The 20,909-nt window shown below is 41.5% G+C and overlaps 1 protein-coding gene across 2 annotated transcripts; it reads right to left on the bottom strand.

The window, feature by feature from the left end:
* Positions 1–4,306: 4,306 nt before the first annotated feature.
* TMED2 (transmembrane p24 trafficking protein 2) lies at positions 4,307–13,403 on the bottom strand. 2 transcript variants are annotated; one of them, XM_065904261.1, is made up of 5 exons: positions 13,113–13,403; positions 11,207–11,399; positions 10,797–10,817; positions 8,715–8,822; positions 4,307–5,802 (listed from the first exon to the last, which is right to left on the bottom strand). In XM_065904261.1, exons 1-5 carry the CDS (start codon positions 13,290–13,292, stop codon positions 5,678–5,680), a joined length of 627 nt encoding a protein of 208 aa, XP_065760333.1. In that variant the 5' UTR covers positions 13,293–13,403; the 3' UTR covers positions 4,307–5,677. The 2 variants fall into 2 exon arrangements, with proteins under 2 accessions (XP_065760333.1, XP_065760335.1); XM_065904263.1 differs by lacking the exon at positions 10,797–10,817.
* Positions 13,404–20,909: the final 7,506 nt, after the last annotated feature.

Below are 20,909 nucleotides of genomic sequence, written 5' to 3'. Positions count from 1 at the left end.
TCCAACACCACAGTTCAAAAGCATCAATTGTTTCCTCACTCAGCTTTCTTTATATAGTCCAAATCTCACATCCATACATGACCACTGGAAAAACCATAGCCTTGACTATACAGACATCTGTTGGCAAAGTAAAGTCTCTGCTTTTTAATATGCTGCAGTCTATGTTGGTCATAACTTTCCTTCCAAGGAGTAAATTAAAGTCTTTTAATTTCATGGCTGCAATCACCAACTGCAGTGATTTTGGAGCCCAGAAAAATAAAGTCAGCCACTGTTTCCACTGTTTCCCCATCTATTTGCCATGAAGTGATGGGACCAGATGCCGTGATCTTAGTTTTCCGAATGTTGAACTTTAAGCCAACTTTTTCATTCTCCTCTTTCACTTTCATCAAGAGGTTCTTTAGTTCTTTTTCACTTTCTGCCATAAGGGTGGTGCCATCTGCATATCTAATGTTATTAATATTTCTCCCGGCAATCTTGATTCCAGCTGATGTACTCTGCATGTAAGTTGACAATATACAGCGTTGACGTACTCCTTTTCCTATTTGGAACCAGTCTGTTGTTCCATGTCCAGTTCTAACTGTTGCTTCCTGACCTGCACACAGATTTCTCAAGAGGCAGGTCAGGTGATCTGGTATTCCTATCTCTTTCAGAATTTTCCACAGTTTATTGTGATGCACATAGTCAAAGGCTTTGGCACAGTCAATAAGGCAGAAATAGATGTTTTTCTGGAACTCTCTTGCTTTTTCAATGATCCAGCGGATGTTGGCAATTTGATCTCTGGTTCCTCTGCCTTTTCTAAATCCAGCTTGAACATCTGCAAGTTCACAGTTCATGTATTGCTGAAGCCTGGCTTGGAGAATTTTAAGCATTACTTTACTAGTGTGTGAGATGAGTGCAATTGTGCGGTAGTTTGAGCATTCTTTGGCATGGCCTTTCTTTGGGATTGGAATGAAAACTGACCTTTTCCAGTCCTGTGGCCACTGCTGAGTTTTCCAAATTTGCTGACATATTGAGGGCAGCACTTTCACAGCATCATCTTTCAGGGTTTGAAATAGCTCAACTGGAATTCCATCACCTCCACTAGCTTTGTTCGTAGTGATGCTTCCTAAGGCCCACTTGACTTCACATTCCAGGGTGTCTGGTTCTAGGTGAGTGATCACACCATCGTGATTATCTGGGTGGTGAAGATCTTTTCTGTACAGTTCTTCTGTGTATTCTTGCCACTTCTTAATATCTTCTGCTTCTGTTAGGTCCCTATGATTTCTGTCACTTATTGTGCCCATCTTTGCATGAAATGTTCCCTTGATATCTCTAATCTTCTTGAAGAGATCTCTAGTCTTTCCCATTCTATTGTTTTCCTCTATTTCTTTGCATTGATCGCTGAGGAAGGCTTTCTTATCTCTCCTTGCTATTCTTTGGAACTCTGCATTTAAATGGGTATATCTTTCCTTTTCTCCTTTGCTTTTCGCTTTCCTTCTTTTCACAGCTGTTTGTAAGGCCTCCTTAGACAGCCATTTTGCTTTTTTGCATTTCTTTTTCTTGGGGATGGTCTTGATTCCTGTCTCCTGTACAATGTCACAAACCTCCGTCCATAGTTCATCACGCACTCTATCAGATCTAGTCCCTTAAATTTATTTCTCACTTCCATTGTATAGTCATAAGGGATTTGATTTAGGTCATACCTGAATGGTCTAGTGGTTTTCTCCACTTTCTTCAATTTCAGTCTGAATTTGGTAATAAGGAGTTCATGATCCAAGCCACAGTGATCCTGACTGTATAGAGCTTCTCCATCTTTGGCTGCAAAGAATATAATCAATCTGATTTTGGTGTCAATCATCTGGTGATGTCCATGTGTAAAGTCTTCTCTTGTGTTGTTGGAAGAGGGTGTTTGCTATGACCAGTGCGTTCTCTTGGCAGAACTCTATTAGCCTTTGCTCTGCTTCATTCTGTACCCCAAGGCCAAATTTGCCTGTACTCCAGGTTTTTCTTGACTTCTACTTTTGCATTCCAGCCCCCTCTAGTGTAAAGGACATCTTTTTTGGGTGTTAGTTCTAGAAGGCCTTGTAGGTCTTCATAGAACTGTTCAACTTCAGCTTCTTCAGCGTTTCTGGTTGGGGCATAGACTTGGATTACCGTGATATTGAATGGTTTGCCTTGGAAACGAACAGAGATCATTCTGTCGTTTTTGAGATTGCATCCAAGTACTGCATTTCAGACTATTGTTGACTATGATGGCTACTCCATTTCTTCTAAGGGATTCCTGCCCACAGTAGTAGATATAATGGTCATCTGAGTTAAATTCACCCATTCCAATCCATCTTAGTTCGCTGATTCCTAGAATGTCGATGTTCACTCTTGTCTTCTCCTGTTTGACCACTTCCAATTTGCCTTGATTCATGGACCTAACATTCCAGGTTTCTATGCAATAATACTCTTTACAGCATCGAACCCTGCTTCCATCACCAGTCCCATTCACAACTGGGTGTTGTTTTTGCTTTGGCTCCATCCCTTCATTCTTTCTGGAGTTATTTCTCCACTGATCTCCAGTAGCATATTGGGCACCTACTGACCTGGGGAGTTCATCTTTCAGTGTCCTATCTTTTTGCCTTTTCATACTGTTCACGGGGTTCTCAAGGCAAGAATACTGAAGTGGTTTGTCATTCTCTTCTCCGGTGGACCACATTCTGTCAGACCCCTCCACCATGACCTGGCCGTCTTGGGTGGCCCCACACGGCATGGTTTAGTTTCATTGAGTTAAGACAAGGCTGTGCTCCATGTGATCAGATTGGCTAGTTGTCTGTGATTGTAGTTTCAGTCTGTCTGCCCCCTGATCCCCTCTCTCAATGCCTACCGCCTTACTTGGGCTTCTCAGGAAGATTTTACCGACCAGCGTTGGGCTTCGCCAGTAGCTGGGCTTCCCTAGTGGCTCAGATGGTGAAGTTATCTTCCTGCAGTGCAGGAGACCTGAGTTCTATCATGGATTGGGAAGATCCCCTGGAGGACAGCATGGCAACCCACTCCAGTTAGGGACTTCCCCGGTGGTCCAGTGGTTAAGAATGTGCCTTTGGGCTTCACTGATGGGTCAGACAGTAGAGTCTGCCCACAATGGAGGAGACCTGGGTTCCATCCCTGGATCGGGAAGCTCCCCTGGAGGAGGAAATGTCAGCCCACTCTGGTATTCTTGCCTGGAAAATTCCATGGATTTTCCTTGAGCCTGGGTGGGTTACAGTCCATGGGGTCGCCAAGAGTCATGCACAACTGTGTTGGGCTTAAGACTATTATGCCTTGGGCCCGTATCTTCAGCTTGGCTTGCTCCCTTACATCCATGAGGACTTCTGAAATGTCACCAGTGATGACTTCCCTTCCTAATCACTAAAACCATTTGCCCTTTCTTCCCCCATAACACATTATTAATATGCCATATAATTTACGTACTGACTAGGCTCATCTCCCCCACTAAAAGTGGGATAAAGGGGATTTTCCTCTATTTTATTTCAGTGACTACAACTGGCAGCACCAAGCAGTCACCCAAATGTTTTGGGAATGAATAAATGGGAGTAATACTCGTGTAAACTGCAGTCATCTCAAAGTAGATGAGAGTAAAGTCTGAGGTAACATTTTCACTTTAATGGGATTATCACATCCTTACAATGTCTTTGACAGCTATTTCCAAGCAGGTCTGAAAGCAAAGACAGAGGGAAACAGCTAGCTGCATTTGCATTTGTGGGTCTACTTACTAATTTTCTGATCTGGGGATCCTTTCCAAGACTTTGTTTCCATAATGAGGATTCTAATAGTACCCAAGGTAGTGAATGTTTTGAGGAATAAATGAGACAGATCACCTAAAGCACTTAGCATGGGGACAGGCCATTACAGTGCTGGATAAACCATAGTTTTATTACCAGCAAGCCCTTAGTTTAATAAAGAGAAATGGTTCCTAAAGGCAGAGATCTAGATTCTGGTCACATCAGTCACTCATCTGTGAGCCTTGGGTGAATCATTTAATCCCTTTTAAATTTACTGCCAGCTACCATAAACCAGGTGGCTGACTGAAAATACACTTTTGTTCCAAAGAAAAAAATACTTCAGATATTAATACTGACCCATCAAAGAAACCACACAGGGAAACCTAAAATTGGATTCCTGTTTACTATTCTCAAGTTCACAGACATAAAAAGTAACAGATGTTTATAATAGGCATCATTACTGGGAAAACATGACATGTCTCATTTCAGCTTTGATTAGAAAGCTGGTATTTAACAAATGTGAATTAATCATAAATATATAAAACACAGAATACCAAGACTGTTTTTAAAAAGAACTGTTTATTTACTGAACCTGGGGCAGATCAGATACACAACCAAATTTAAATTTACATCTTTTAACTCAATTTTGAAGTGTTTGCACACACACACGCACACAAATTGGCATGCAACAGTTGTCCTAAGGTAAAACTCAGTCACCTTAAACTGTTGCAAGTATTTTCACCCAAGGTTGAAAAACTGTTTACCCTGAACATGAAAACCTGTAACAAATTTAATTATACAAAACTCGTTACTTGTAGTTTTCCTCTTGCAAAGATCCAAAAAAAATGTACAAGTAACCAATATACATCAGTCACAACATAATCCTGGATCACCCCCACACCAAAACCAGATGCTCCTTGATTTTTAAACCCATCATCAGAGACCAAAAGAAAGTCCTTTAGTTCTATACAAAATTCACATGTGCCAAAAAAGAAAGACCCAAGAAAAACAAAAACCCTAGTACTGACAGTGATGTTCAGTACCCTAATTAAACAGTGGCCAAAATGCCACTGATCAAAAATAAAATAGTGGCTGTATATCACTGCAAAGAAATCCAAGAAGCTTTAACCCTTTGGCATCGGAAATCCAGATTTTTCCAATTACATGAATGCACACCTCCTACATGCCAAGAGTAGAGAAGCTGGATGCGCCAGCATAGAAAGAAAAAGGGCCACCATTTGCTGAAACACCCAGAGAACTGGCTTTAATAGACTTCTCACAAGGTTAGGCAGAAACCAAAAAATGGTTATTAGCTGCTTGTGTCAACAATTTTAAGTGGAGGTGATTGAGTTCTAAGGTTCAAAGTGAAACTTTGGAGGGGTGGGTAAAGGTTGTTGGTTTAAGTCTTATCTTTAAAGCAAAAACAAGATAGACAAAATATAAAAGTACCAACCTGGTCACATACTCTGGTCACAGAGCTCTACCATCAAGCTGGATAGAAAATGTCAAGATTCAGATTGTTGTTTCTCAACAAAATGAATCTTCCTAATGACTTGAACTGCAGGATAAGGGATCCCAAGAATAGAGCCATTTTAGTAAAGTACTATCCTGAACAAACTGTATTTTATAATGAAAACAAAAGGAAAGAAAACTAAGGACTCTACACCTATATTCAGCTTACAGTGTTTGAGTTTTGGGAGGGTCTCTATAATGGAGGCAGAATTCAAATATGAATTTATGCCAATCAAATGTCAAATTTTTACTATAGCTTTCCTAAAAAAGTGTTTTCCCCCAATATCAATTAATCACAAAGAAACATAAGCTGTGAAGATACAGTTCAGAAAATAAAAACATAGAAACTAATACATTATTATGACCAAGATGTTTGGTAAACAGTGAATTATGAATTTGGGATTATGGGGAAAAGGCTTTTAAACCACCCTCCGGACTTCGAAGAATCTCTTCAGGTAGTAGATCTGTCCCAATGTCATGGCAACTAGAACAAGAGCTTCAAAGAAGGACCAAAGGACCACTCTGCTGTTTGTGTTGTCATTGACTGTTGAGGACAAACAAACAAAATTTAACAAACAAAACAAAAGAAACAGCATAGACATCCAAAATCACCAGTTAAGACAAATCACTAGTCTTAACTCCATGTCAAAGTTAATACTTCACACAACATTGACAGTAATCAGAATACCTTTATCTTTTGTACCCAAGCACTTACACATACTCAGAAGCAGAGTTGTGCATTTAAATGATACCTTAAAAGAATAATGAAGCAGTCAAGTCCACTCTGCTTATGCATGAGAACAGAGAAAAAAATGACTTGCCCAAGGTCACTTTCTAGAGTTAAAACCCAATCCAACCTTCTCTCTCTCACACAAAGAAAGTCCCTAAGATTAGAATCCTTTTTGCTGAATCAGAAAATTTAACCTTATTCTTTCAAGATAAGTTATCCAAGAAGCACTACCTACTAAGTTAAAATGTTTCAAAGTACCTTTTCTTTAAACATTTATTTAGTATTTATTGAGCACCCACTATGTATCTGGCATTGGTTCTAGATAGAAAGGTTTCTCAGTTTCACAGACCAATGCTGGCAACTATTACCAAACTTAAACTAGTTACAGGATTTACCTCGTTTTTAAGCTAAGAAATTGATCAAAAGAATAGTATGGCTGCATTAATTTATAGCACTCAATTTATGTTACATTCATTCAAGTTCCTGATCAAATTCCTTAACTTTTAAAAACTACTGGGTAGTTTCTGATTTTTCTGCAAATGGCCGCAACACTAAAAACAATTATAATTAGCAATTCAGTAATAGAGATGAATAAGTAACTGGCATATTTTTAGATATATATGTATCATTTATAAGAGAAACTAGAATTGCAGTAACTGCAGGACTGATGATCACTCAAATAGAAGTGAAAAGCAATTAAATGACTCCAGACTCAAGGAAAGAAAAAGACTTTCTTCCCCCCAAGTAAGAATAGACAAACGCTCAAAACCATTAACTAGAATTCTAAAAACCACCAACACTGAAATTTTAATGTTCATTCCATGGCATGAAATTTATTTCTGCTGCAAACTTTATAATCCATTTCTAACATAATGACTAGCATCTTAACCATATAAAAACAAGTATTTATCTCTCCCTTCAATAACAGAAAAATTCATCTTTAAACTTAAATAGAACACACTGAAGCATATAACATAGGAAAGCAATCATCGAGGAAAATATGTGTACATAAGACACTGTTCTCATGTCATTCACATATTTGTTGTTGTTGTTTAGCTACTGTCATGTCTGATTCTTTTGCAACCCCATGGACTCTAGCCCACCAGGCTCTTCTGTTCATCAGATTTCCCAAGCAGGAATACTGGAATGGGTTGCCATTTCTTTCTCCAGGGGATCTTCCCGACCCAGAGACTGAACCCAAGTCTCCCACACTGGCAGGAGGACTCTACCACTGAGCCACCAGGGAAGCCCAGTTCACATATTAGCCTGATCTAAAAACAGTACTATTACAACCCTGTAGGTTTTTTAAAAATCTCATTATAGCCAGCTCTGAGGATCGAGTGTTATAGGAAGATGTACAAAAAACAAACAACATTGTGGGAACTACTGGATTTATAAAATTAAACTGAATGTCTAAAATTCTATTTTGTTTGTGAAAATTCAGGAGTATCTCCACTCAAATTAAAGATGAGAGAAAAAGATGGGGGCCTCCTCTGGCTGCCGTGCTAGCGGAGCTACAAAGCAGTGAAAGTTCTGAGCCCTTCTCATCACAGAATGGGCCGGTCCCCTCCTGGGAGCAAAATAACCAACAGGTGATGGAGGGAAGATTAAGAGCACAGGCCAGGAGAAGGAATCAGGTGAGAGGCAAGAGTGGCTGCATGTAGCCTCAATCCATCTCATGCCCCAATGCCCCCAGAAAGGTCAGAACAGAGGCACCTGTCCAGTCCATCACATCGACTCATTATTCTCCCAAGGAGAGGTGACGTCTGGGCTCTAGGTCCTAAAGATGCCTTTCCATCACTGGCAAGAATGGAGGCAAGAGGGTGGAAAGAACAGAAACCACATCTTGGAGAAATTCAACCTGTTCTCATCTATTTGAGTCACTCCTCTCTCCACTCCTTACCTCACCTTCAGAACAAAGACTCCAAACATAAGCCACTTTGCATTTACAGACGAGCTTGCGCCCAGTGAGGCCCATCCCCAAGGATGACCTGAAGGATGAAGACACTTAACAGGTGTGGATCTGGGTCTAAAATATGATCATCTGGTCTGTGGATCAATATGGCACCTCTTTAATTTTAAACACAAAAGTATCATAATTAGTGCTATACCACAGGTTAAAACAGGCTTTGCAACCTAGGGTGGGATTCCAATTATCAATGTTTCTGAAGACAAACACACTCACAGCTTCCAGTTTGCAAACTTGGGAGCCAAACTGATCTTTACCTGGTGAATACCTCTATTCACGTTTTAATGCTTTTTAATTAAACCACATCCCAGGTTTTAGAAAAACAGCTAAGCCTCGGAATGTAATTATTGATCAAAAAAGTTTCAGATATCGGATTTAAAACCAACGCAATGCCCATTTTATGTTTTTCCTTTCTGCTTTATGAAAACCATTAGCTTACTCCCTGGCTGACCACACATTTTTTAAAACTCATAAAAGAAAAAAAAAAAAAAAAACTCATAAAAGCCAGTGCTGAATCTAAACAGCATTGTTTGGTTTAAAATGAGTGTCCCAATAATAAATTAGTCTAATACAAAGTTCTACAAACAAATGTATATACTCAAATATCTTTGCATGGGTGTTTTTTAAAAGCCAATCCCTTAGTATGTTTATGAGTCCAAAATTTCCGAATGAGGAAAACACAACCCAGCTCTTGGGTAATACAGGTCACCAATTCATGGCCCTCGGATACTGCTGCAAAGTCAAAGCATTAACTTACTTGCTCTGTGTATTCTCTCTCGGACTTCCATGTATTCCTGTTCATGCTTCACAGCTGTCATCGCCACTGCGAGTTCATTAATCATTTCTTCTAGCTTGTTCTGGTGAGCTACAAAAGGATTTGAAAATGGTTAGAACATATTTGGCAACCTCTTTCTGAAAAATTCTTAAAACCAGAAAAAAAAAAAAAACCACCTCTTCCAAAGAAGGCATACAAAAGAAGCTATTTTTCAGAAATGACTCATTTTGGACCACTGATGACAATTTAATTCCCCAAGAATTTTTAAAAAGTTCGTTCCCAGTAGAGAAACCTCTCTCAGAGTAGGAAAAATACTATACAACATTTACTAACTAAAGGAACACAACCCTAAGAAATGTCTTCTAAGGAATTGCTAAGTGAAGTTCACTAGACTCACTGCCAACCATAGTGGAGATTAAAAAAAAAAAGATGGAGGAGGGGCACAAAATACAAATTAAACAAAACTGTAATACTAACATCCTAGTAATAATCCTACAAACAACAATATTTAAACTAAATAAAAATCTACTCTTGAAAATTATGTAACTCTAGTGTTAATTTAAGAAAAGTATCAAAGCTGACTTTTAATCTTTATGAAGCTAAGCAGAGAAAAACATGAAGATGTTCTAGGGAAAATCTATACCAATTCAACATTCTAGTACTATAGTCAAAGCAATCATTTCACTACAGTGGAAAATAGCAGACAGTGCAAGTGAAAATGCAAGTTTCCAACTGCTCAAGGTCTAGAAGCAGGCATTCTCTTTAGCAAGGTTAAAAGAACAGTTCTGAAGTATTTAAGTGTATATTTATAGGTAATGCTGTATTATGGCAATGTACAAACAGGTAGGAAAAAAATATACCACAAGGGAAGACTGCCATCAGAGGGATCTCTTCACTATTGCCCAAAATCCGGCCTCATCTAGAATTTCCAATTGCCACAAATAATCCTAAAATTCTTATGAAAAGCCAAGAGCCTCTACCATTTTAAGGCAGTTGGGCTGGAGTCACAAATAACCTCTCACCAGCTTCCTGTCAGAAGCCCATGCACTAGGTGGAACCTTTAGAGCAGAGTTTCTCAGGACAAGCACTGTGGACATTCTGGACCACATAATTCTTTGTGGTGGGAAAGTGTCCGATGCAGTGTACAACCACCAACCTATTCAGGAGAATCAAAAATATTTCTAGATATTGCCAAGTGTACCCTGGGGAGGAAAAAACATCCTGAGAACCACTGCTTTAGAGGAAAGCTTGATTTTTATAGCTGTCATTCACCAATATGAACAAGCAAAAGCAGACTGTTAAACATCATGTTAAAGGATTATTTAAGGAAAATATTCACACTCACCAGCCAACATTTAAATAGCCAATGTTTAAAAAGGACTATTTTCCAGAAAACAAACAAAGTCAAAGCCCTTCAAAACTAATTCTCCTTGAGAGTTAGCCAAGTCCTGTCCTGAACTGCAAATGGCCTTGAAAAGCAAGCACAGAAATTTCTGAGTAGTATGATTCTCTAAATTCTATAGATTTCAAAACTTAAAAAGAGTTCACTTTACTTATGTAAATACTCTATGAAGTGTTCATTATCTAGGGCAAATTATATCACATTAATACTATGAAATAAACTACTAGTTTCCAGGAGTCCTGAAATATACCTTGCCCACCCCCACCCTGGTCAAAAAAATCCTTATGTGCAGGCTCCTGGTAAGTGATTTATCCAGAAGAATCAACTTAGGGCTCACCGCTGATAAACTGAGCAATAAAAATTAATCCACCTGCAACATATGTCTGACAAAGCTTTTGTCGCCTTATCTAGGGTAGACGTGGCTCCTAGAACTGCATTTCACGTCTAACCAAGTTTCACATGACCTAACCTCTATCTCGTGTAACAAAATAAAAACCACCAAAAAAACAATCACTCTAAAACTCTAAATTAGTTGTAGGGTTTTTTTAAACTAGAAGAAAAAACACTGTCATGCTAACAGACTGAGATTAGAAAGGAAAGCAGAAATTAGACAGTAGGCAACAAAAATATGCAGAAAGACTGTCAGAAAACAATCCACATACCATCCCAGGTATCTCCACCACCTGAAGAAGAGTGTACGATATAAACACACACATACAAAAACAAGAAGTTTAGCTAAAGTAGTCATTTATACAAATGAGCAACTAAAGATGCATATACCAGAGTAGGCAAATTAACAGAACAAACAACCTGGGATACGTGTAACCTACCTGCTGCCAGAAATGGCAACTGGAAAGAACTAAAATATTAACATGAACCTCCGATATTTTTTTGTTAGTTAGAAGATCTGGATAAATAAAAAGTGTATTTCACAAAAGGTTTTTGGTTGTAAAGACAGTCAGTGAACCTAAAATAAGCCATCAAAATAAATACTACATTCAGGTGGAGAAAATGTATAGGATTAGTATTAACTCTGAGAAAGGGATATAAATCTTCAGAATGTTCATCTAACCTTCTGTTTCCATATCTTGTCCTTTGGGGGCTTCCCCGATATCAATGGTGAACATCACTATCTTTGGAGTCATGGTAGACATCCTATTGCTAAAACAAAACTTGTATGTTCCATCCATGTGAGCAGCAAATGTGTATTTCCCACTGGACTCCCGGTCTCCTTTATAAATTCCTTTATTATCAGGTCCTGTAATCTGGAGGCAGAAGAGAAATTCATGAGATAACTCAAAAGATTCAAAATCATAAATGAGGAGGGAATAAACTGGGAGGTTGGGATTGATGCAGATATACTATTGATACTGTGTATAACCTAGATAACCTAATGAGAACCTATTGTACTAAGAACTCTACTCAGTACCCTGTGGTGACCTAAAAGGGAAGGAAATCCAAAAAAGGGGATACATGTATACCTACAGCTGATTCACTTTGCTTTACAGGAGAAACTAACACAACACTGTAGAGCAACTATACTTCATTAAAAAATAATTTTAAAAATAAAACCGTTAAGTGATGTCTACTGACAGTCAAACATTCGCTAGGAAAATGTAACCTGAACTTCAATCCACTTCAGTTAGTGACAATAATCTCTTTGGGCTACAGTTCTCCCATTTAAGAAACAAGGCTCTCTGAATACCTTTCAACTCGGACTACCTTTGTCTTAATTTTCCAACTTAGTAAACCAATCAGAAACAGAAACCACACCATACACTTGTCTTCAAGTGGCCCAATACCACCAACAGAGACAATTATGTAGCTATTTGTATCAAAACAACAAAAAAGAAATCTCTTTTGAAACTAAGAACTTTGAGCAAGCCTACACATGGAGGTTTTCCTGACTGATTACTGCCTATTGGTAAAGGAATCTGCTTTATCTTATATGCCTGAAGACTTAAGGAAAAAGACTAGATTGGAAATTCAGAGACCCATGTTCTCATCCCAGTGTGCTCCAAATCAGTTGTTAGACCTTGCTCAAGTAGTTCCTCTTATGAAGCCCATGGCACCTGCACAATGAAAGAGCTGATCTCTTAAGAGCTTAGCTAATTTTAACAGTTATTACCTCCATTATCCCCTTATTTCTGAACTTCACTTGTTTTGTGTAATTTATGCCCAACTCTGTTGATGGTAACTGTTAGATGGAAAAACCCACAGACACAATTAATCATGCTAACCGGTAGCTTTAAATATTAACTCCATCGGATTTCCTTAAAAAAGTTAGAGGCGAGTCATTCTTTTGGCTTAAAGAAAATGATATAGGACAAAATTTAGGGACTGCTGGTTTCTTAAAACGATTTTCCGTTTTCTCTAAAGATACTTCACTGCAATCACTTCTAAAATGCATGACCCAACTCCAGTCTCTTAGTCAGAGATGACTAAACGAGGTATCCGAAGGTCTGTGTAAGAATGGGTTAACTCGGGTCTTTTCTACAAAAAATAAAGGCAAACACAACGCAAACGTCTACCTAGCATTCCTCAACAGCTTCCGATTTACTTTTTCAGAAGTTTCCATGCCACGTCCCAACTTTAATTCGCGCTAGGAAGGGAAGCAGCTGCTGCCCGGATCGAGACCTGCCATCAGCTAAACAAGACCGTGTAGCGCCTCCTGGGCCCGGAGATGACACGCGGCGCCTGGTAGACAAAGCTCGGCGAGAGGTTCCAAGGGGAACCAGCCGTTCAAGCTGAGAATCCAAAGCAGCCAAGCAACGGTTCCGTCTCCCGAGCGGAGCTCGGAAAGCGGGCGGGTGCGAGGGAAAGGGCCGTTAGGGGGTCGCCGGGTGGCGGCCCGGGCCCCTCCCAGGACTCGGACAGCGGCCTCCGGGTCCCGCTCTCCACGCTGGCCCCGCGCGGGCCCCGGGCGCCGCCAACCCCCGAGCGGCCGCGGGCCCCCGCCTCGGGCAGCGCGCCCGCACCTCCACGTCGATGTCCAGGAAGCCGCCCTCGGCCACCTCGAAGATGAGGCCCATCTTGGTGCCCGAGGTGACCCGCTCGAAGAAGCATTCCTCTGCATGGGCGTCAATGCTAACGAAGTAGCCCGAGGCCGTGGCCAGGAGGGCGGCCAGGAGCACCAGCAGCTCAGCGAGCGTCACCATGGTGGGGCTGGGGCCGAAGCCAGGACCGGGACTGCGGCCTCCGGAGCCGCCGTCGTCGCTGCCGCCACCGCTGCCTTCTCAGCCGCCGCCGCCTCAGCTCCGCCCCTTCCGGCTGCGCCACCCGAGGGGGCTGATGCGGGCGCCGCGGATTGGCGAGCGCCCGTAGCTGCCACGTAACGGCCGCACGGCGGCCGCCGAGGGACAAGAATGCTCCGCGCGTCTCGAGCCTGGACGGTGGCTCAGAAGGACCAGAAACCATCGTTTCCGTTACTAGTTCCATTCGTGTACTACCTAAACTTCTATGGGCCAAACTAGGAAGCGGTAGCATCAAGAAACCTCTGCCTCATGCAAGACGCTCTTAGGATTATCCATAAAGACAGCGGAAGATTTGGAGGCAGCAATAGTAGTGTAAGGAGGAGATGGGGCTGAAGCCAAGGGCTTTGAACATTTATGTTAGCCTGCTCTCAGCTCAAAAAAAAAAAAAAAAAAACCACGACGGGGGAAAGACGGGGTGGGCATAGATTGGGAAGGGGCACGAGGGAACCTTCTGTGATGTTGGACATGTTATATCATATCGTCGCTAAATGATGGTTAGATATTAATGTAAAGGGCTTCCCTGGTGGCTCAGATGGTAAAGACCCTGCCCATAATGCGGGAGACTCAGCTTCGATCCCTGGGTCAGGAAGATCCTCTGGAGAAGGGAATGGCAAACCACTCCAGGAAGATGTTGGAAATGTTTTATCATATCGTCACTAAATGATGGGTACACGAGTGTTTACATATGCTTTTTTTTAAAAGCTCAAGCTGTATACTTGAGTAGTGCTCCATATTTTTTGCTTTACTGTATGTCTATAATACAACCACATACACACAAAAAAATGTACCTTGGCTACATCCTCCAAAATTAGAAGTCTCTCATCTCCCCAAAAGTCTTCCTGACACCCCACACCCCCTTAAATTTTGCCAGCTACGAAGACAATTTTTTCCTCACCCTTTGCCTCCTGAGGTACTCCTACACATCCCTCAAAACCCAACTCAAATGTCAGCTCTAGACCTCCTCCTGCACAATACTAGCTCCTTCCTCTGTGCTTAGAAGGCAGATCTGTGCCTCCTGAGTTGCAGTCATTTACCACTGTGCCACTCCCGAGGCACTAGTCTTGGCATACATGTGCTTGTGTGCTGTGCTTTCAGGCCTTACCACAGGGCCACAAAAAACCTCACCCATGACATGGTAGTTGACATATCAAGTTCACTGAACTGGCCTGAGCATGAGGAGATCTGGGTTGTTACTCCAGCTTGGCACATAGCTGTGTGACCTTATTTATGTTCCATCACCTCTCTGAACCTTAATTTCCCTATCTGTAAAAAATATGACATCACACTCTTTGCTTATCTGGTAAAGTTATCATGAAAATCAGATGACACTACGTGCTGTGCACGTTTGGGGAATTATTTCTTCAAAGACTAGCAGGCAATAGGGGGCAGTAGTGGCCTAATATCCAGTTTCCTGGACAGGTGTCAAGAAATAGGTACAACTAGGGTAATGATGGAAGTTTCCTGGCTATGACGATATGTTATTGAACTCAAGAGTTCTAATAATGGTCCCCTGATTCCACACCTTGCAAACTGGCAAGGGCCCTGCTTCTCTTGGCAGGTCAGTTCTGTAGTGTCGTCCTGGCAGCCATCACTGGAGGGAGGCTCAGCCTAGAGCCTGCTCTTCCAGCTTCACCAATCCATTTGGAAGCCTCTATTTCCCTATACTGGGCTTCCCTGGGGTCTCAGTGGTAAAGAATCTGCCTACCAATGCAGGAGACGCTGGTTCAGTCCCTGGGTTAGGAACATCCCCTAGAGAAGAAAGTGGCTTACCCACTCCAGTATTCCTGCCTGGGAAACCCCATGGACAGAGAAGCCTGGCAGGCTGCAGTCCAAGAGGTCACAAAAGAGTCAGACACAACAACTTAGCGACTAAATAACAACAACAACAATTTCCCTATAGTAAATCTCTTCTTGCTTACAAGACCATCAGAGGTTTCCTATTAAACTGAATTAAACGGGTGAATATCATCTTTTTGACTTCCCAAGCAACCCAGCTCTGTAGAAAAGTCACAAGAACAATTCTGTTTTTATCTAGACATTAAATAATAATTTTCATTTTCAAACTGATTCAATAACATTCTAACCCACTTGTCAGGGTTTTAAAATGTGGATATTTATATCACTGGACCACAGTGAATTGTATATTATGGGAGTTTTATTATGTAAGTCAAGGGACTCACTTTAGGGATCAGGCAGTTTATATGAGAGATGGCACCAGCTTAAGGCAATAAGAAGTAGGAAGGACTGTGGCAAACAGGAGCATAGATTCTGTATCTGAATACATTCAGGGGACTTCTCTGGTGGCCCAGTGGCTTAGACTCCATGCTCTCTATGTACAGGGCACAGGTTCGATTCCTGGTTATAGAATTAGATCCTACATGCCGCAACTGAGAACCCTACATGACACAACTAAGACTCAGTTTAGCAAATAAAATAAATACATTCAGCCCCAATTTTTGAAAACATGGTGGTGGGCCAAGCCAAAGACAACACCAGAAGTCATCTATAAATTTTTATATTATAAAAGTAACAGTGCTATCTAAAAATTGGAAAAGAGACAAAATTAACTCTAATCACAATACTATAAAATCTGTCAACTACTTGGTATAGTTTCTTCTTTGCCCAGGTTTTTCTTTTTAGCATCCTTGTCATAGTTACTCGAGCTTCCCAAGTGGCCCTAGCCATGAAGAACCTGCCTGCCAATGAACCCGCCTGCCAATGCAGGAGATGTAAGAGATAAAAGTTTGATCCCTGGGTCAGGAAGATCTCCTGGAGGAGGGCATGGTAACCCACTCCAGTATTCTTGTTTAGAGATTCCCTGGCAGGCTCCATGAGGTCGCAAAGAGTTAGACAAACTGAAGCAACTTAGCACCCATGCATGCATGCATAGTTAGTCATCAGGTATCTTTCAACAATATTTCAGGATTTGAAAACAAATTAATTCAAAGAACTACAAGTTCTCAGGACTTGTCACCCACAGAGTTGTTCAACCATCACCACTGTCTAGCTTCAAAACACTTTATCACCCCTAAAAGAAATCCTGACCCATTAGCAGTCATATCCCATTCCCCATTCCCCTGACCATATTTTGTTTAGCTATTCACTTTCATGGACTTTGGGTTGTTTCTACTTTGGGGTTATTATTAGGAACGTTGCTATGAACATTTCCGTACATATTCTTGATGGATATAGATTTTCCAATTCTCTTGGGTATATACCTGGAGAGGACAAGATAAATTATCTTTTCTGGGAATCAGGAGTTTGTTGTGGCAGAAACCAGGAAACTAGGTTAGACACTGATGAGGTATTTGCATCAGTTGCATAGTCAGTTCTCAGATGCTGACAGGTTTTAAAGGGAATAACAAAGGCTGCTTCCCCAGAAAGGCTAGATCAGCTTTCTGCTGTTTGGGTATTAACATTCCCCTTCACTTCTGGTCCCACGGAAGTTCTCTTTTAAAAAGTAGAGAAGAAAAAAATAAAATAAAAAGTAGAGAAGAGTAAAGGAAACTAGAGAATTTTCTTTCATTTTTCTTTTTTTCATTTTCAGTTTTTAAATGTTACTTTATGAAGAACAATATTGATATAAAAATGAAAATTCAAGATAAGTTTAACCATAATGTCATCACCTAATCAAATAAGCCGTCCTGCGACGTACTAGGACCTTCATCTCATACCCATCCTGGCCCTATCTGCTCACCTCTGTATCACAAGGAAATCTGTTTCCCAGGCTCCCTTTCACTGTGCTTCCTGGTAAGTTCAGCCAGTCACAGGCACTGGCAAAATACTGGAGGGCTGAGGAAGGAAGAAGCCAGAGCATTTGTCTCCCTTGGTGCTTTGGGAAGCATCTCTGCCAGTGACTGCATGTTCGAGGCTCCAGATCTTCTGAAAGTCCAGGTTTTACTGGATGGTCCTGGCTCCTGGGCTCTGATAGTCCTACTTCCTCCCTTCCTTTCTGTAGTCCTAAATGGATTAATATCTTTCTGCTGTTGATAACCTATGCCTTTGTTTCACAATCTTGTTTGGCTCCTCAGCGCTATCATTGCCTGCTGTGATGGTTTCAAAATACATTCAGGAGTTCTGTGAATTTCCTATCTTTAAAAGTTGCAATCTAGGGAATTCCCTGGTGGTCCAGTGGTTGGGGCTCTGTGCTTCCACTGCAGGGGGCATGGGTTTGATTCTCATATGCTATAGCAGCCAAAAAAAAAAAAAAAAATTTTGGAGCTTAATTGCCCTCCCCTGGAATGAGAGGCAGAACTTAGTGACTGACCTCTAAGAGAATGTGGCAGAGATGACTATCTATGACTTATGAAGCTAGGTCATAAAAGGAATTGTTACTTCAGGGTTCTCTTGATTCCTCTGAAGGAAGCCAGCTACCATGTCATAAGGACACTCAAGCAGCTCTGGGAGACAGTCCCACAGGGAGAGAAACTCAGGCCTCTTGTTGACAGCCACGTGAGGGCACCATCTCGGAAGTGGCTCCTCCAGCCCCAGTCAAGCCTTCAGATAATGATGCAGCCCCTGCTGGTATCTTGAATGCAGTCTCCTGAGAGATCCCGTATCAGGACTGCTCAGCCAAACTGCTCCAGAATTCCAGATCTGCAAAAAAGTATGAAAGATAATGATTATTGTTGTTTTAAGCCACTTAGTTTTGGGACAACCTGTTATGCAGCAGTGGATAACAGGCACCTGAGCTTCCAGAAGGAAAGTATTACTTTTACCACAAGCAAATAATAGGGAAAGTCCAATCTACCCAAAAGTTCACTGATGGATAAATGAATAAAGAAAACGTGGTCTATCCCTATGATAGACTATTATTCAGCCATTAAAAGGAATAGAGTACTGATTCAAGCTATAACAAAGTGGACCTTGAAGATATTAAACTAAGTCAAAGAAGTCAGTCACAAAAGGGTTATGCATTGTATGGTTCTACGTAAATAAAATGTCCAAAACAGGCAAGTCCATAAAGACAGAGTAATTAGTGGTTTCCTCAGGCTGTAGTAGGATTAAGGAGGAAATGGGGAGTGATTGCTAATGGGGCTTGGTTTTTTTCTTTTTTTGGAGTATAGTTGATTTACCTTGTGTAGTTTCTTCTGTACAGCAAAGTGAACCAGTTACACATATATCCGCTCTTTTTTAGATTCTTTTCTCATGTAAGTCATTACAGAGAACTGAGGAGAGTTCCTTGTGCTTTACAGTAGGTCCTTATTAGTTGCCTATATTTTTTTTTGGAAGCACCCCACAGCACGTGGGATCTTAGTTCCCCATCCAGAGATTGAACCTGTGCCCCCAGAATTGGAAGCATGGAGTCTTAACCATTGGACTGCCAGGCAAATCCCCCTAGTTATCTCTTTTATATATAGTAGTGTGTATATGACTGGTCAATCCCAAAGGAAATCAACCCTGAATATTCACTAGAAGGACAGATGCTGAAGCTGAAGCTCCAATACTTTGGACACCCATGCGAAGAGCCAACTCATTGGAAAAGACTCTGATGCTGGGAGAGATTGAATGCAAAAGGAGAAGAGGGCAGCAGAGGGTGAGATGGTTAGATAGCATCATTGACTCAATGGAATGAATCTGAGCAAACTTGGGGAGATAATGGAGCACAGAGGAGCCTGGCGTGCTGCAGTCCATGGAGTCACACAGAGTCAGACAGGACTTAGCAACTAAACAACAAGCATGTATATGTCAATCCCAACCTCTCAGTTTATCCCTCACCTACTCCTTTCTCGCCTGGCAGGGGCTTCTGTTTGGAGCAATGAAAATATTCTGGGAATTCCCTGGCAGTCCAGTGATGAGGACTCAGCGCCTTCTCTGCCCGAGCCCAAATTCGATTTCTGGTTGGAGAACTGTAAGCCATGATGTACAGCCAAAAAAAAAAAAAAAGGCTTGGGACTAGATAGTAGTGATGGGTGCAGATATCTGTGAACATACTAAAGTCACTGAACGGTACCTTTTAAATGTGTGGACTTTATGGCATATGAACTATATCTCAATAAGCTATTTAAAACAAACAAGGGGGACATCCCTGGTGGGCCAGGGCTAATAGTCTGTGCTTCTAATGCAGGGGGCCCAGATTCGATCCCTGATCAGGGAACTAGATCCTACACGCCACAACTACGGCTTCACATACTGCAATGAAGATTGAAGATCTTGGATACCATGAGTAAGATCCAGCGCAGCCAAATAAATAAAAATAAATATTAAAAATATGTTTAAAACAAGGAAGAATTTTCAGCTGTCCAAGGTGTGGTCCAGAAACTGCCAGGTTCAGGTACAAAGGACAGTCAGGAGAGGTGGTGCCTTTGAGGTTAGGTCAGATTCCATAGTTGGTCAGGGTCGAGTTTTGTTTTTCCCTAGATCCTACTTCTGGAGCTTCCCAGGTGGCGCTAGTGGTAAAGAATCTGCCTGCCAATGCAGAAGTTGAAAGAGAGGTGGGTTCAATCCCTGGGTCAGGAAAATCCCCTGGAGAAGGAAATGGCAACCCACTCCAGTATTCTTGCCTGGAAAATCCCATGGACAGAGGAGCCTGGCGGGCTGCAGTCCCTGGGGTTGCAAAGAGTTGGATACGACAGAGCAACTGAGTGACTGAGCGCAGCTAACTACTTCCATCTTGAAGACCAGACAGCCTTCATGGCTTTGACGAAGAGGAAGCAGTGCCGGACATTCACCTGCTGACCTGGCATCAGCTGGCCTTGCTGTTCCCCACGGAGGTAACAATTTCACAGAACAGCACCATCAGCCGAGGCCACTCCGGGACGATATGGAACAAGACAAAACATGAATGTGGTCCAAGCCACAGAATGCCGGATCCAGTCCTCTCCTGGCGAATATGAGTGACAGCTGCTTCTGCACCAATTATAGCCTCAGTTTCTCACCAGTCTGTCCCCCGTATAGATGAGATTTATTAACAGCCTTGATCCTAGAATCATCCCTGCTTCCTGCTAGCACCCACTCTAGAGCAAATTCCCAGATCCTTAAAACTCTCCCCAGAACCACCCAACCAAAACCCCAATTCACAACCACCACCACCCCTGCTGGGCCCCAGCCCCCAGAACACCAACACAGCCTGAGGCTGTCTGGCTGCAGTGGGTGAGCTGCGGCCTTACTGCCTCATTTATATGCAGGAATGGAGGTGCTAGGCAGACAAGGATGTAACATATTTTGGCCACTCACTTCCCATAAAAACGAAAGAACCAAAAATCAACTTACGTAGCAAGGTTGTTTAAAATAGTCTAAAGCAGGAAATGGCATGAGTGTCTATCAAGGGGAGAAGTAATCAGGTAAAGTACAGTACATTCATAAAACAGAAAACTACACAATCATTTGAAAGAATGAGGCAGGGATTATCTATTAAAAAAGAAAAAAGAACAAGATACATGTATATATGCTGGAGCTGGAAAGATGATTACAGGGTAACATGAAGTGAAAAAAGCAAACTGTATATTAATTTGTTTGTCACGCTTCCATAAAAAATAAATGTGTGTTTTATATATATATATATACACACAGATGTTCTCA

This window comes from Muntiacus reevesi, chromosome 13 (assembly GCF_963930625.1).
Source record: "Muntiacus reevesi chromosome 13, mMunRee1.1, whole genome shotgun sequence".
NCBI classification, from domain to species: domain Eukaryota; kingdom Metazoa; phylum Chordata; class Mammalia; order Artiodactyla; family Cervidae; genus Muntiacus; species Muntiacus reevesi.
This window is presented reverse-complemented; position numbering and strand designations above follow the sequence as displayed.

Bases quoted from the DNA above. Each gene is read 5' to 3' on its own strand.
- TMED2 (XM_065904261.1), bottom strand. From the start codon at position 13,292: ATGGTGACGCTCGCTGAGCTGCTGGTGCTCCTGGCCGCCCTCCTGGCC. The intron at 10,818-11,206 runs GTTAGATGAACA...ACTCTTCTTCAG, and splicing joins ACAAGATATGGAAACAGAAG to GTGGTGGAGATACCTGGGAT. The intron at 5,803-8,714 runs GTAAGTTAATGC...TGTCCTCAACAG, and splicing joins AGAGAGAATACACAGAGCAA to TCAATGACAACACAAACAGC.